This window comes from Bidens hawaiensis, unplaced genomic scaffold (assembly GCF_021521415.1).
Source record: "Bidens hawaiensis isolate Kalapana, Puna unplaced genomic scaffold, B.hawaiensis_p1.1 tig00002125_1, whole genome shotgun sequence".
NCBI lineage: Eukaryota > Viridiplantae > Streptophyta > Magnoliopsida > Asterales > Asteraceae > Bidens > Bidens hawaiensis.
In genome coordinates this window covers 2,388,963-2,404,612 of record NW_027491113.1, presented here as the reverse complement: position 1 = coordinate 2,404,612, position 15,650 = coordinate 2,388,963, and the positions used below count along the sequence as shown (strand labels likewise).

The window sequence follows — 15,650 nt, the reverse complement described above, 5'->3', positions numbered from 1 at the left end:
ATTCCTGAAAAATATCTAAAAAATGCCCCCAAAAGTGAAACGCTTCAAAAAAACTCAATATATACCCGAAAAACCCAAAAATATGAGTTTTTCGGTACCCAGAAATAAGGTATTTAAATACCCAGTTTTAGAATACTCATTTATATATCTGACCCGAACCCGGTGCATAGAATATGGTTTTTAGAGACAAAAAATGGACCCGAACTCGACAAGGAAATTGCGAATACGCGTTTTTCAATACCCGATCATACCTGAACCTGGTTCCATACTCGGAAACGGGTATTGGAAAAACCTGATTTGTGCATCTCACGTACTAACAAATAGAGGTGCACAAATCGGGTTTTTCAAATACCCGGGTTCGGGTATGGAACCGGGTTCGGGTATGACCGGGTATTGTAAAATCGGATATTGACAATAATCAGGTTCGGGTCCGGGTATTGTCTCGAAAAACCATACCCTATGCATCAGGTTCGGGTGGAGTATAGCACCGTGTATTCTAAAACTGGGTATTTGAATACCCTATTTTCGGGTATTCAAAAAACCTTATTTTCGGGTTTTTTGGGTTTTTTTTCAGGTATTTTTCGGATATAGATTGGATATTTTAAAAGGTTGCACTTTTTTGTGTATTTTTCAGGTATTTTTCAGGAATACATCGGGTATTTGAAATACCCGGTTTCGGGTATTGGAAAAACCCGGTTCCGGGTATGGAACCGGTTCGGGTTTTCGGCCCCCCGAACCGGGTTTTCGAGTATTACCGGTTACAAATCGGGTCCGGTTCGGGTTCGGGTTTTACTACCGAAATGCATACCCTATCCGTACCCTACGAGTAGAGTCGGGTACGGGTTCAGGTATTAAAAAAACTGGTTACAGGTTTTTATTTCGGGTCTGGTTTCGGGTTCGGGTTTTTTGTGCAGCTCTACTAACAAAACCTTAGCCCATAAACGACGATTGAAGCCCAGAACATATACAACAACATCCATCCGGCCCAGCAAATGAAACCCACCCCTAATTTTATTATATTTATATATATATATATATATATTCGTGAGTATTAGGGTTTCGTAACTTTAACTTAACTTGAGAATCAGCCTCAGCCGGTGGCCGTCCAACAACAATGGTTCACGTTCCCTTCTACTGCAACTGTAAGTTCACATCAATCTCCATTATTATTATTATTATTATTATTATTATTACTACTACTACTACTACTATTACTACTCTTTAGCTATATTATGATTTCATCTGATTTGTAAATGAAGACAAAGTTAGGGTTTTGCTGCTGCTTTTAGTTAATGTGTGCCCAATGCAAGCTTTAATTGTAGATATTCAATTCTCATTTCGAAATTTAAGTAAATTATTATAGGAGTTTAGACCTAAATATATTATAACTCATATACGACGAAATTGATATGATTTCTGAGCATTTGTTGGAATGAACCTGACCCTGAGTCTGTTTTAGATGGTAAGACATTTAAGAAGCCCCGCCGTCCTTACGAGAAGGAACGGTTGGATGGCGAGTTGAAGCTCGTTGGCGAGTACGGTCTTCGGTGCAAGCGTGAGCTTTGGAGGGTGCAGTATGCTTTGAGTCGCATCCGTAATGCTGCCAGAATGCTTCTGACTCTTGAGGAGAAGGATCCGCGTAGGATCTTTGAGGCGAGGCTCTGATGAGGAGAATGAACCGCTATGGTTTGTTGGACGAGAGCCAGAACAAGCTCGATTATGTTTTGGCTTTAACCGTTGAAAACTTTCTTGAACGCCGCCTTCAAACCCTTGTTTTCAAGACGGGTATGGCCAAGTCTTTTCATCATGTTAGAGTTCTCATTAAACAAAGACACATCAGGTATTTAAAAGTATATGTATTAACCTTGAGTGACTGTAAGAATATTTATACGAGATTGGTATTTATTATATATTGTCGCATTTGTAGGGTTGGGAGGCAGGTTGGGAATGTGCCATCTTTCATGGTGAGAGTTGACTCACAGAAGCATATTGACTTTTCACTTACCAGTCCGTTTGGCGGTGGCCGGCGGGAAGAGTGAAGCGAAAGAACCAGAAGGCGGCGGCTAAGAAGGCAGCGGGTGGGGATGCTGATGAGGATGATGAAGAATGAGCTTATTCTTTTGGTTCAGAGTGAGTGTCTTTTGGTATTGTGTGACGTTTGAGGATACCTGTTATCTTTTTTTTATCAACTGTTTGTAGGAAGTTTTGGATGCTTTTGCATAGTATTTTGGTGTTTTTATCAAGTCTTAAGTCTTTTAATGGATTTTTTATTTTTGCTTTGCAATTGCTTACAAGTTTTTTTAATTTGCTTAGTTTTTAGCAGCACCATCTAAGTAAAGGATTGACACATATCGATTAATATGTGATGCATGAACATAAACATAGTGTTGTTACATGATTTTGGGTTATTGGTAAAACACATTTAAATTGGGTTACAATCTTTAAAACTCTTTTGAGGGTGTTCATAATGTATTGGAAATGAAATGTTTGTACACAAATTAACCACTTGAAATAGAAACTTGCTTTTGAGCGAATTTAGACTTGCTTGTGTATGCTTATAGTCATGTGACCTCTTTGCATATGTTTTACTACGGTTTTATGACGCTATTGTCTGATACTGATACCACAAGCCTAATATACATAAGATTGTAAGCTGAAAAAACTCATTTTGGTTAGACTGAATAAAGTTTACTGTGAAATTATTTGATTGAACTCGTATTACTAGTTGATCAATAAAACAAACATTATCTCAGTGAACTCATTACTTGTTGATCAGTAAAACAAAACGCCTTTTTTCTATCGCTTTTATCACCAGATATTGGTAAACCTTCTGTCCTATTCACCCCTTTCCACCTATATGATATTAAAATTCCTTTTCAGGTGTAGCTCACTAGTTTCTAGTTTCTAGTCAATGTAGTTTCATGTACGTCAACATGTTGACTTTGGCTAGTTCACTATAAACATCATAGATGAGCTAAACCTCTGTATGTTTTGGTTAATAAGTGTATCTCGTATCTCTGAGTCCAAAGTATTAATAAAACAAAAATTTTATTTATGTATCAACTTTTTTTTAACGACATGAGCTTGATGGCAGCGGTGTTCTTCTCAAATGGTCATTACATTTATTAACCTCTCTTTACCTAAGTTTGATCCTAGAACAATAATGTTCTCTCCCTTCTAATAATATATACTTAATGGATTTGAACCTAGGACCACCCAAGAGGGAAATCTTATGAAAAATGTAACCACCCGGATGAACCTACGATGGCACCTATGTATTTTAATATTACTTAATAGAGGTGATCAATAAACGAACCGTTTACTGAACCAAAAACCGACAACTGAACTTAACCAAATCGTACCATTCATATTTTCATAAATTTGATTTTAGCTATTCACATAAACTAACCTAACCCAAAATTGAAAAAAAAAATCCCGAAACAACTAAACTAACCGAAAACAGATAATTAATTTGATTTAGGCTGATAACAGAAAACGAAGGCTCATTAGATACATCATTTATCAACCAGACGGAGAGAGTTGCTTCCGAGTCAACTGCCAAGAAGAAGAGAAATGGTAAGATCTAGAGTCAACGATTTGAATCTCAAAGAAGTTTTGGTGTCTGGATTCTATGTTTATTCTCGTTCTCGTTGGCCGATTCAGCTGACGATTCTTCGCTACTGGGATCAGCTCGCGTCGTGTTTCAGGTCCGTCCAATTCACACTATGGATCGTGTATTTGATTATTCTAGGGCTTAATTCCCAAATGTACCTATAATAATAATAATAATAATAATATCTTTTTTATTATGCTTATTAGTTTTCGATTTAGGGGTAAATCAAATGTTTCATTTCACTTCATACTTTTTCTTTGAATGCATACTTACACTTTGACCAATCATAATCCTAATTGCGGCCAACAACGCTCCCGGTAGCAGCGTAATCATTAGACCATGTGTAGTCATAATGCTCCACGCCTAGGCATTATGCGTCATGTGGCATCTTGAAAAAATAGGGTGTAGTCATAACTCTCCACTCCTGGGCATTTTGCGCCACGTGACACCCTGTCACTATTATTATTTTTTTGTTTTTTAAATAATAATTCATTAAATAATTAAATATAAAATTAAAAAAACTCCATGAAAATAAAACAAAATACATTCAATTTAAAAATAAAAACTACATTAAAAAAATAAAAAAACACATTAAATTTAAATAAAAAAAATACAATAATAATAATAATAAGACTAAATGTTGTATTTTTCAAAAAATTTATTTTGCCGAATTGCTTTTAGAGATTGGACTCTCAGGTCGTCTTCGGCAACATCCAGATAGGGATTCTCGTCTTCATTATCGCTTAAGTTGAAGTTTCGAGCATCGGAACTTGACGTTTCTGGATCAACCGAAGACGATGTCTTAGACCTTTTGTTAGGCCTAAAACTTTCAGTGTTGGCGGGCGCAATAGGGGCCCACTTAGGGTGGAACCTCAGTCGGCTTTTTCAACAGTTCAAGTAACTGAAGTTCCCCGACGTCTGTTGATACTCTACCAATGCCCTTTTCATGATTTCCGCATCAGAGACACCGCTACCCCACGTTCAAACCATCCGAGAGTGAACCGAATGGTAAGCCTTGCATTTGGAGTTTATATCGGTCCATTTCGAGATTACCGAATCTTTTTCCCGACGCGAGTCCCCGCCAAGATCATGGAACAAATCTTTAATTTTGTTCCAAAATACGCCCAACGTTTGAAAGTTCGCTAAAAAAATAAAAATATTACAAGTTCAATGTTTATTCTAAGAAATTAAAAAAAAAACATATACTTTTTAAAAACTTACCACACTCGGGATCTTCCGATATCACGCACCACGCCCGAGCAAGTAGTTCACACTCGTCGGGTTTCCACAGTATAGTTGTCTTTTTAGTCCGAGATTCGCTAGGGGGTTTCTTTACGTGTTTTCTCCCATGTCTGCCTCCACGTTGGCTCGAACCGCCACAAGTCTCCGGGACGGGTTGTGGCTCCGGGTTGATTTGTGTCTCCGACACCGTCTCGTCGCCGGGTTGGGAACCGGAACCGGCCATCATATTTGTGGTTGGGTTTTGGAAACCGGGCACCGTATTTGGGTTAGGGACTCCGGAACCTAGATATTGCATGTACGCGGTCATTTGCGCGTCGAACGAATACGGGGTTTGAGGGGTCGGGATTGTTTGCTTTGGGATTGTAGATGGGTTCGGTTGTGGATTATTTGGGTCGGGATTGTTTGCGTTGCCTTGTCGGGCGTGTGGAGCAAAACCGAGCGTTTGGTTGTTGAATGGAAACATATTGGTTGGTGATTGAAAATATATATTTGAGTGTGTTTTATAGAGAATGAGTAGATGAATTGTGTATAAAAAATGAAGCTTGAGTTTGTTTTATAGGAGAATTGTGTTAACATAAAAAAAAGTAAAATTTTTTTAATCAAACAATCCAATTTAATGGTAATATGTTTCAAAAATTGTGCCCATTCAAGCGTTTTATACAAAACGCCTATTCAAAAAACACACCCATAACGCCGGGGGGGGGGGGGGTGCCCCTGACGTTTTCGTCCAAAACACGTGCATAACGCCACGAGTACGGGTGGTCTTATAATAGATAGATTTATACTCGGTTTCTCTCACCATAATGATTATGAACAAAATGGAGAAACGTACTAACGAAATCGAGTATAAATCAAATGTAAAATGAGTGTCAAAACTATGTTGATTTCGCTTCTTTTTGGCACGGAAAATCATAATAATAAGATGGGTCCCGCCTTTTGACCAACCAAGAGTTGATGCGTGGCGCAATAAGGCTAATTTTAGCCTACAAATGCAGTTTTTAGCCTACAAGATAGACGACTAAGATGAGAGAACCTGGCTATATTTGAAAATGTCTGTGGTATTGTAGGCTAAAAGTCAATGTCTATTTTTGAAAAAAAAAATGGTCAAACGTGTCTATTTTGGTATATTTCCCTTATGTCTTTAGTTCTTGTTAAAATGTTAACACATTAACATTTCCCTTTGTTTGATCAGTTTATTGGTCTAGTATGTTCATCAGTTTATCAGTTGATGATAGTTATACTCTAGTATGTTCATTGAAAATGTTTATCAAAAGGTAATCTCTACATAGGTTTTACTACACAAAAATATATGTACTTGTAGAACAATATTGAGACTGAATAATTTCCGTGATGATAGTTATGCTCTAATATGTATTCACTGAAAATGTTTTTCTAATGTTAATTGACATGGATTTTTACCAATTTATGAATGTAGACAAACTACGGGGACATTGAGTTCGGTTTTTACCCTAGCGTGGCTCCAATAACAGTTGAGCACATTTACAAACTTGTTCGTTTGGGATGCTATAATACAAATCACTTCTTTCGGGTAAGTTTTAGAACTCAGAAGTAATAGGTAAGTGAAGAGGTAGGTCCCAGCAGAGCCCAGTTGGACCCGCAAGACTCACCTTAAACAGGGACGTCTGCGCAGAGACCAACTGGATCCGCAGGACCAACCATGCTCAGAGACGTAACGTCCTTACGCGCAGTACGCAAGCTGGTCCCGCAGGAAATGCCTCCCAATGGTGAAGGACTCCGCCTGTCCCCGCAGCCTCGGATACAAGCCATTAGGGAAGGCCACCCGCGCAGCATGGCTACACGCACAAGGCACTTAACTCTCCCCAGTGTCACCTGAAGGAATGAGCAAAGGCGGGAGGGGGAAAACTCCCGCCTAAATGAGCCAGTCCGTATGATGGAGGATCTTTTGTGTAATACCTGACGAGGTACAGACAAAAGATCTGACCAAGAATGCGACAGCTCACTGACAGCAGCATGGCAGGCAGCACGCCACAGCACTGTGACCAATAGCCGCCGCCTACCCACCAACTCCTGCCATACCACGTGCCTAGCCTGTAGTTGGCAGAAGAGGAAGAGTGCACGACACGCCTGCTCTGTGTCAGCCGCTACCTATCCACCACTCACAGGCAGGGCACGTGCATAGGTTACAGTTGGTAGCGTGTTGGGCCGGCTAAACCCCTTGGAAACCTACCTTCGGCTATAAATACCCCAATGGTATGATCATCTTACAACATCTTATCTTATCATATATACCTGATATCTGCTCTAGCAATCTCTTAATATACTTTTATATTTAAAGAGCAATCTAGTCTGATTCTCACGCCGGAGGGTGGTCACAAGGAGGAACCCCCCCCCCCTTCTCAGTGACGAGCTCACGGTGTCTGTTTTGCAGGTTATCAGAAGAACCATCTTCCAAGGGTCTAACCCCTCGTGGGAAACAGCTCTCCAACCCCCAGGTTACCAGTAATCTGCCCGGGGTCTGGTTAGTGTTTCTTCATTGGCGCCATCCGTGCATAAAGCTAGAACTTTATTTTTCTCCAGTTTTTTCAAACTTCTACAAAGATGGTTAGAGAAATTCCGGTAACCACAACCCCAGCTACTGGGGGGAACACCGGCAACACAGTTTTTACAAACACTACCCCGGCTACCCAAGTCGGGCCAAGTGAAGCAAATTTTACGAACACTACCCCAGTTACTAAAGCTGGGGCAAGTGCAGTAAAAGATCGTCTACTGAGGTTCACCGATACCCAGTTTGAAAAACGAACAAGACTCCCCCGCCAAACTCTCGATGAAGTTAAGGCATGGGCGGAGGCACGACAAAAGGAATTCCAAGCTGAGTTGGACGAACGCTTGCGTTCCGTCCAACAGGCCGACGAATTCGAAGAATACTTGGACAATGACTCGGAGGAATCCGACTCCGACGCGAACCCTCGCCATAGGGCAAAAGGGAAGCGTAAGGAAACGGACTCCCAACCGAGAAGGCATTTTGGACAAGCCTTCAAACCAAAAAGCACAGGTGGAAGTTCACGAGACTTCTCCAAAACGTTCAGACCGAACGTTGCAAATGCGGGAACGTCCAAATTTGCAAGGGACATTGCGGAAGCAATTGCCCCAAAAAGTGCCAAACAAATGCCCAACATAGGCACTTATGATGGTATGTCCGACCCAGACGACCATTTGAACAGGTTCATAGCAGGGGCAACCGTCAGCAACTGGATGGAACCCACGTGGTGTTACATGTTTCAAATGACGCTGGTGGGGGCTGCTAGGGTTTGGTTTGATCGTTTACCGGTTAACCACATTTACGACTGGGCAGACTTCCAGCAGAAGTTTAGCCAACACTTCAGCCAGCAGCGAAAGTATACCGAGGAGCAATGGACAATCCTCAAATGCATACGGGAAGAAGATGAATCTCTGCCAAACTTCATCACTCGCTTCAACTCAAAGAAGTTAAGTTTGGGCAATATCAGCGAGGATCTTGTTCGCGCAGCCTTCATCCAGGGCGCGCAGGACCCAGAGCTTATCCGCACCCTAACGGGTAAAGATGGAATGCCATCCACATGGGATGGCATCATGACAGCAGCCAAACGCTATGCGGAAACGGAGAAGCAACTGGGTAGAGACCTTCCGCAGAGCACAAACCTTTACACCCAGAGGACGAGAGAGGACAACGTCCTCACCGCCCGATTGAACAAAAAACGGAAGCAAGGCATTTGGCAGTCAAGGGTAAACTTTGACACCTCATCCGGCTTACAGCACCGATTGGGTGAAAGGGATAATGTAAAGCTGTACCGGAACTCCAGATGGACGCCACTTACCAAAAGCGTCACTGACATATTTGCTACTGAAGAGCTCCCATGGCCAAAGCCTCCAGTAATCCGACATCGTCACGATGCTGATCGGAGCAAGTACTGTGACTATCACAGAACAAAAGGCCACAACACTGAAGAATGCATAGACGTAAAAGACATGGTCGAAACATTCGTCAGAGATGGGACGCTCGCACACCTCGTGGCGAAATAAAAGCTAAGCAGGCAGGCAGGTGCGTGTGGAACCATGGCTGGGGTAAACACGAATAAAAAATCAGCTTCAATATGGAGACTACATGTTGCGTAAAGAACGAGATCCCGAAACAGGTGCGTGTCGGCTCGATGGCACTCCTGTCCCAACATGGAAGGGAGTTCAATTACACAGTTTGCATGTAATCAATTCCAATTTGTACAGAAAAGGCCAAGAGCCACTTCTAATGGAAATGATTCTCTTTCAAACGTCGAAGCTGATGATTTACATTTATACTTTTGTACACACTAATATGCCGGTTTTCACCGCATAATTACAAAAAACGTCATTGCATGGGAAGGCGGTCCTACCCGCACGAACCCAAAAAGCATGATAAACCTTCACGCAGGTCAGTTGAAGGGGAAAAAAGTTACCATATGAAAGTGCTGGTCTATCCGCATGAATCATTCGAGGGAACTGCACCAACCTATCAACAACCGCGCGTGGGACGGTTCAAAATTCTTAAGAGGAAAAGGTAAACCTATACGCAGGTCAGATATGGGTAAAGTTATGCCATCCTACTAAGTGCAAGTGACGGGTCTACCCGCACAATCACGAAAGAGGAAGCAAAACTTCACACCTATTATCAGCCACGTTCAAAGGTTAACTTATCCTCAACAGGCAAACCTTCACGCAGGTCAGTTGAAGGAGAAGAGTTCAATTATTCCATTAAATGAAAGTGCCGGTCTATCCGCATGAATCATGAAAGGAAAATGAACACTAACCTATCAACAACCGCGCGTCGAACGGTTAAAACTATCCAACACTGGTGACGGCATTCACATTACGTGAAGTCGTTGCGTGGGAAGGCGGTCTTACCCGCACGAACCCAATAACGTGGCAAACCTTCACGCAGGTCAGTTGAAGGAGAAGAGTTCAATTATTCCATTAAATGAAAGTGCCGGTCTATCCGCATGAATCATGAAAGGAAAATGAACACTAACCTATCGACAACAGCGCGTCGAACGGTTCAAAACAAAATTCTTAAAAAGGTAAGAAAAACCTACACGCAGGTCAGGTATGGGTAAAGTTTTGCCATCCTACTAAGTGCAAGTGACGGTTCTACCCGCGCAATCACGAAAGAGGAAGCAAAACTTCACACCTATTATCAACCACGTTCAAAGGTTAACTTATCCTCAAAAAGTAAGAAAAACCTACACGCAGGTTAGATAAAAGTTAAAGTTAAGCCATCCTACCAAGTGCAAGTGACGGTTCTACCCGCACAATCACGAAGGAGGAAGCGAAACTTTAACCCACTATCAACCACGTTCAAAGGTTCTTATTCTAAACACTTGGAAAATTGCTATTTTAAACTAAGTATGCAAGTCATAAGTTTATAAAGCAAAGAATCCAATGAAAGGAATAACAATCGTATATTTCAATGATATATTACAACAGTGGCCGGGTAACTACCCGCCTAAAAGAAATCTATACAAAGCTAAGTCTATCCTAGCAGTGGGAAGGGATCTTCAGGATCAGGCTTCAGGGCCACCTCCGCTTGGACCAGCACCGTCAGAGAGCGGCTGCCCAAGGAAAGCCTTAAGGATGTTTAGCCCATCATCAGCAGCAGCAGCTTCATTCACCTTCTCCACCACTGGATGCGGGAAGGCAGCGTACTGGTTCACAGCTTGGTCATAAGCAGCTTCAGTATTAACATTGAATAAAGGGAAGTTGGAGGGCGGAAAGCCTCTCTCAGCAAACCCTAGACCAAGCAGGAAGCCAGTCTTCTCCCCATCCTCATGAGAAGCGTTGAGGGCTGCGCTCATCGCATCGTCATAAGAGGTCTCAGAAAGGACCCGACGCACAACCTACAAAAGAATACAGGTTAGAACAAGCTGGCAACATCTGTCACAAGGACGTATGCCAGAGATTTCGCGGCTACGCGCCCGAAATCCCGTGCCCACGCGCCTGAAAAAGCAACTGGAATGACCATGTTCTGTCACGTCACCATAACTCCCTGCACGTCCTGACACAGTCAGAAGAAACCGTCGCACGACGTTTCAGAGGTTTGGACTTATCTTTTCACCAACTCTTCGAATTTCAAAATTCAAAATTCGAAAATATTAAAAAGTAAGCGGGAAAATACCCCTTACCCCTTGGCAAGCAAGTAACCGTAAGACGGATGCGGGTACAGTGTAAAGGCAAAACCCTTCACATACCTAGCACCCGCAGGGAATTGAAGCCAAATAAACCTTGGCAAACAAATAACCGTAAGACGGCTGTGGGTACAGTGTTAAGGCAAAACCCTTCACATACCTAACACCCGCAGGGAATTGAAGCCAAGAAAACCTTGGTGAACAAGTAACCGTAAGACGGATGCGGGTACAGTGTTAAGGCAAAACCCTTCACATACCTAGCACCCGCAGGGAATTGAAGCCAAGTACCTCGGCAACCAAGTAACTATAAGACGGGTGCGGGTACAGTGTAAAGGCAAAACCCTTCACATACCTAGCACCCGCAGGGAATTGACGCCAGGAATACCTTGGAAGTAAAGTAACCGTAAGACGAGCACAGGTACAGTGTTAAGGCAAAACCCTTCACATACCTAGCGCTCCGCTGGGAATTGAAACCAAGAAGGATCTTCTGGGCAATGCTTGCGGAAACGGAAATAACATCCCCGCATAGCGGGAACGTCGAGAACTACGTTGTTTGAAGCTCCAAGATGGAATTGGTGGTCTTAACATAATTGATCACTATGTTCAAAACTACCAAAACCTCATGGAAAATACATACAACTGGGACTCAATGCTCCTGACTTGCGAGGAGGTTACAGACCTACCCGCATCATACCCAAAGACCAAGCAGGAAACTCGGGCATTTCTGCAAGTGACAAGGACTTCCGCGGAAAGAATCCCCATGGAAAACCTTACAAAACCCTTTTCAAAACCCTTTGCTTAAGTCCAAAAGTTCATCTCATTTTATTAAACACTCATGAGAAGAACATTGGACTGGGGGGACTTGAAGAGGTAGGTCCCAGCAGAGCCCAGTTGGACCCGCAAGACTCACCTTAAACAGGGACGTCTGCGCAGAGACCAACTGGATCCGCAGGACCAACCATGCTCAGAGACGTAACGTCCTTACGCGCAGTACGCAAGCTGGTCCCGCAGGAAATGCCTCCCAATGGTGAAGGACTCCGCCTGTCCCCGCAGCCTCGGATACAAGCCATTAGGGAAGGCCACCCGCGCAGCATGGCTACACGCACAAGGCACTTAACTCTCCCCAGTGTCACCTGAAGGAATGAGCAAAGGCGGGAGGGGGAAAACTCCCGCCTAAATGAGCCAGTCCGTATGATGGAGGATCTTTTGTGTAATACCTGACGAGGTACAGACAAAAGATCTGACCAAGAATGCGACAGCTCACTGACAGCAGCATGGCAGGCAGCACGCCACAGCACTGTGACCAATAGCCGCCGCCTACCCACCAACTCCTGCCATACCACGTGCCTAGCCTGTAGTTGGCAGAAGAGGAAGAGTGCACGACACGCCTGCTCTGTGTCAGCCGCTACCTATCCACCACTCACAGGCAGGGCACGTGCATAGGTTACAGTTGGTAGCGTGTTGGGCCGGCTAAACCCCTTGGAAACCTACCTTCGGCTATAAATACCCCAATGGTATGATCATCTTACAACATCTTATCTTATCATATATACCTGATATCTGCTCTAGCAATCTCTTAATATACTTTTATATTTAAAGAGCAATCTAGTCTGATTCTCACGCCGGAGGGTGGTCACAAGGAGGAACCCCCCCCCTTCTCAGTGACGAGCTCACGGTGTCTGTTTTGCAGGTTATCAGAAGAACCATCTTCCAAGGGTCTAACCCCTCGTGGGAAACAGCTCTCCAACCCCCAGGTTACCAGTAATCTGCCCGGGGTCTGGTTAGTGTTTCTTCAGTAAGTTAATATTATTTGTTATGAATATGTGAGAATGGACACAGGTGGATAAGGGGTTTGTTGCACAAGTTGCTGATGTGGCTGGTGGGAGAACCGCTCCAATGAATGACGAACAGAGGAAAGAAGCTGGTAAACCAATTAAAGGTGAATTTAGTGATGTTAAACATGTAAGAGGAATTCTTTCTATGGGAAGGTAATTATTATTATTATTATTATTATTATTATTATTATTATTTATTGTTGTTGTTATATAAAGTCAAATAATCACCTTTTAAAGCATTAACATAGTTACATAAATTGAGTTTAGGTATTCGGATCCAGATAGTGCTCAATCCTCATTTTCAATACTTCTTGGAAATGCTCCACGTCTTGACCATGAGGTTTGTTTGTTTAACATTTTTATAAAACTATGCAAATGATTTTTTTGGAAAATTTTTTAGTGGTAATTATCTTGATCAGTATGCAATATTCGGTAAAGTTACCAAAGGTGATGAGACGCTGAAGAAGCTTGAGGAATTACCCACTCGTCAAGAAGGGATATTTGTTATGGTAAAGTTTTTTCTTTAAACCTTTTTTTGGAGTGGTAACTTTACACAATAGTAACCAAGTGTTCCACTAAAGTCAACGAAAGTTTTTTGGTCCTTCTAAGGTGTTCTAATCATATATACTTTTTGTTACAGATGTTTAAACTTTTTGAAATTTATTTGAGGCAAATGAAACACAAGTGAGGCTTGGTTACTCTTTGTTTATTATTTTCTTAAGCTTGACTTAAATTTAGCAATTATGAAACTTAGTTATTATTTAGTGAATTTTCTTTATTCATGATTACCTCCTACTTCAAGTTTATCACTTATGATTAACAAAGATTCATATATGTTTCATTTGACCCACTTAATTTTAGAAAATTTAATTTTAGGGTTTGCAATTCAGAAAGGGGTGGCGGCGCAGCTTGTTGCCCGCCTACCTGCTATATTGATGTAATATCTATGTTTCATCAGTAGAAATAAATAAAATTTTATTTTAAAAAAAAAAAAAAAAAAAAAAATTATACAACACTGTAACGCCTAATGAAAGTTGAGTGAGTTTAGAGTATAGGTGGCAACCATGACCCATTCTTCAAAGAATGAATTGATTTGGGCAAAAATAAATTGTATATGGGTTAATTCAAATCAGTTAACGGGTCAATTTGGATCTACTTAAATTAGTCAACAAGTCAAAACGGGTAACTGTTTTAAACTTGTTAAATTAAAAGGGTCCAAATGGCTTACCACTACCCATGACATCGTTGGACTCCACCACCTACTCATTTTCGCTGACACCATCACCTCCGCGGCTCCGCCACTAGCCATCATAATAAAAATAAAACAGGCGAACCTATTTTGGTACTTTTTGTTATAACAACTCATTTCAAACCGACTCCATTTTTTTGCTAGAACCCGTTTTGACCCAAACCAAATTGATGTTTTAAAGTGATACATTTTGACCGGAACTCATTTTGGTCAGACCCCATATTGAACCCAAGCCCGCCCATCCGCCTACTTTGCCAGACTTACTTTAGAGGGACAAAAGCACTGTGTGACTTTACTGGAATAGTTGGTTTCTATTAGGTGAAGTTTTCCTGATCTCATCATCTTGAACAAGTATTCAAATAGACTAAAATGTTATGTTTTATAAAACACACACATTTGAAATTCTTTTTAGTTCTCTATAATGCTTTATGTTATATTTAATAGTGACTGATCAACCTCTCTGTTTATTGTTAACTTTTCTCCCGGTTCAGCCAATTGAGCGCATAACGATTCTGTCAACATACTACTACGGTGAGTAGTTATGCATGTTTTTAGTTCTTAATATCTTCTTAATATAAAAATCAGATATACATATTGTTGGTACTGATTTGAGCCACAAAAGTCCTTTGTTTTTTATTGTATGGTTATTTCATATATTTGTGAAATATGTATTTTCCAGCAAAAAAAATGGTGACTTGACCACCTTTATTAGTGAAATAACATGTTAATGCTCATAAAGGGCACTTGTGAGGACCAACATTAGATTTTTTGTACAACAAAGAGAGATAAAGATGATTCAAACAAAAAATTAATTAACCAAATAGTTTGATAATTCAATGTTAGGCTAATTCTAGCTGATAGTTAATACTTTTATAATTATATTACAGATACAGAAATGGAGACTTGTCAAGAGGATAAATCAATACTTAAGCGGAGACTTGCAGCCTCTGCTGTTGAGATTGAAAGACAGGTAACGCTTTCTACATTTCAAATAAATACTTATTTAAATGGAAAATAACTATTTTTATTTTTATTGTTGCAGAGGATGAAATGCTTCCCGTGACGAGAAATAGGTATTAAAGAAGCAACAAGGTATCATATTAATTTTGAAACCGACAGGTAGTTAAAGCTCGTTATTTTGCAGGAAAAAAAGAACGTAGAAATGTCGAATTACTTGCAACATCAACTGTTTGTAGATGGTCAATGTGGCCCCGGTTTCATTGACCCGTCGAGACAACCCAACCATACTTCTAATAGACACTCCCATGTGCAGATCACATGCTTAGGGTACACTAGAGATTTTATTAATGACTGCTTTGAATGCAGACACATGTGGATTGGGTTTGTTTGTTATGCTAATAGACAAGAATGAGGTGATGGTTCTTGCATGTCAGTGTCATGTGTGTCGTCCCCGTTTCTCAATTGACACTATTTTTCAGTTTTTCGGTTTAATCACAAACAAAAATAATCTGACAGATGTCCATTCGGGTTTAGCTTCCCACCTAGCACCAAGAATTATGCTGTCTTTTATAAAAAAA

At 41.2% G+C, this 15,650-nt stretch overlaps 1 protein-coding gene and 1 pseudogene across 2 annotated transcripts; both read left to right on the top strand.

Annotated features, from left to right (window-relative positions):
• Positions 1–1,067: 1,067 nt before the first annotated feature.
• Positions 1,068–2,243, top strand: LOC143607667 (small ribosomal subunit protein uS4y-like; annotated as a pseudogene). The gene is made up of 3 exons (XR_013149015.1): positions 1,068–1,142; positions 1,460–1,840; positions 1,928–2,243. The product of XR_013149015.1 is annotated as a small ribosomal subunit protein uS4y-like (transcript).
• A 1,021-nt stretch (positions 2,244–3,264) lies between these two features.
• Positions 3,265–15,516, top strand: LOC143607890 (peptidyl-prolyl cis-trans isomerase CYP23-like). The gene is made up of 9 exons (XM_077083170.1): positions 3,265–3,275; positions 3,614–3,707; positions 6,291–6,404; positions 12,868–13,016; positions 13,131–13,203; positions 13,283–13,372; positions 14,604–14,643; positions 15,000–15,082; positions 15,155–15,516. The coding sequence occupies exons 1-9, from the start codon at positions 3,265–3,267 to the stop codon at positions 15,173–15,175; spliced, it is 675 nt and encodes a 224-aa protein (XP_076939285.1). The 3' UTR covers positions 15,176–15,516.
• Positions 15,517–15,650: the final 134 nt, after the last annotated feature.

What these genes read in the sequence shown, in the direction of transcription:
- LOC143607890 (XM_077083170.1), top strand. An exon ending in CTCCACGTCTTGACCATGAG is followed by an intron (nt 13,204 to 13,282) that starts GTTTGTTTGTTT and finishes TATCTTGATCAG; the next exon opens with TATGCAATATTCGGTAAAGT. An exon ending in CTGTTGAGATTGAAAGACAG is followed by an intron (nt 15,083 to 15,154) that starts GTAACGCTTTCT and finishes TTATTGTTGCAG; the next exon opens with AGGATGAAATGCTTCCCGTG.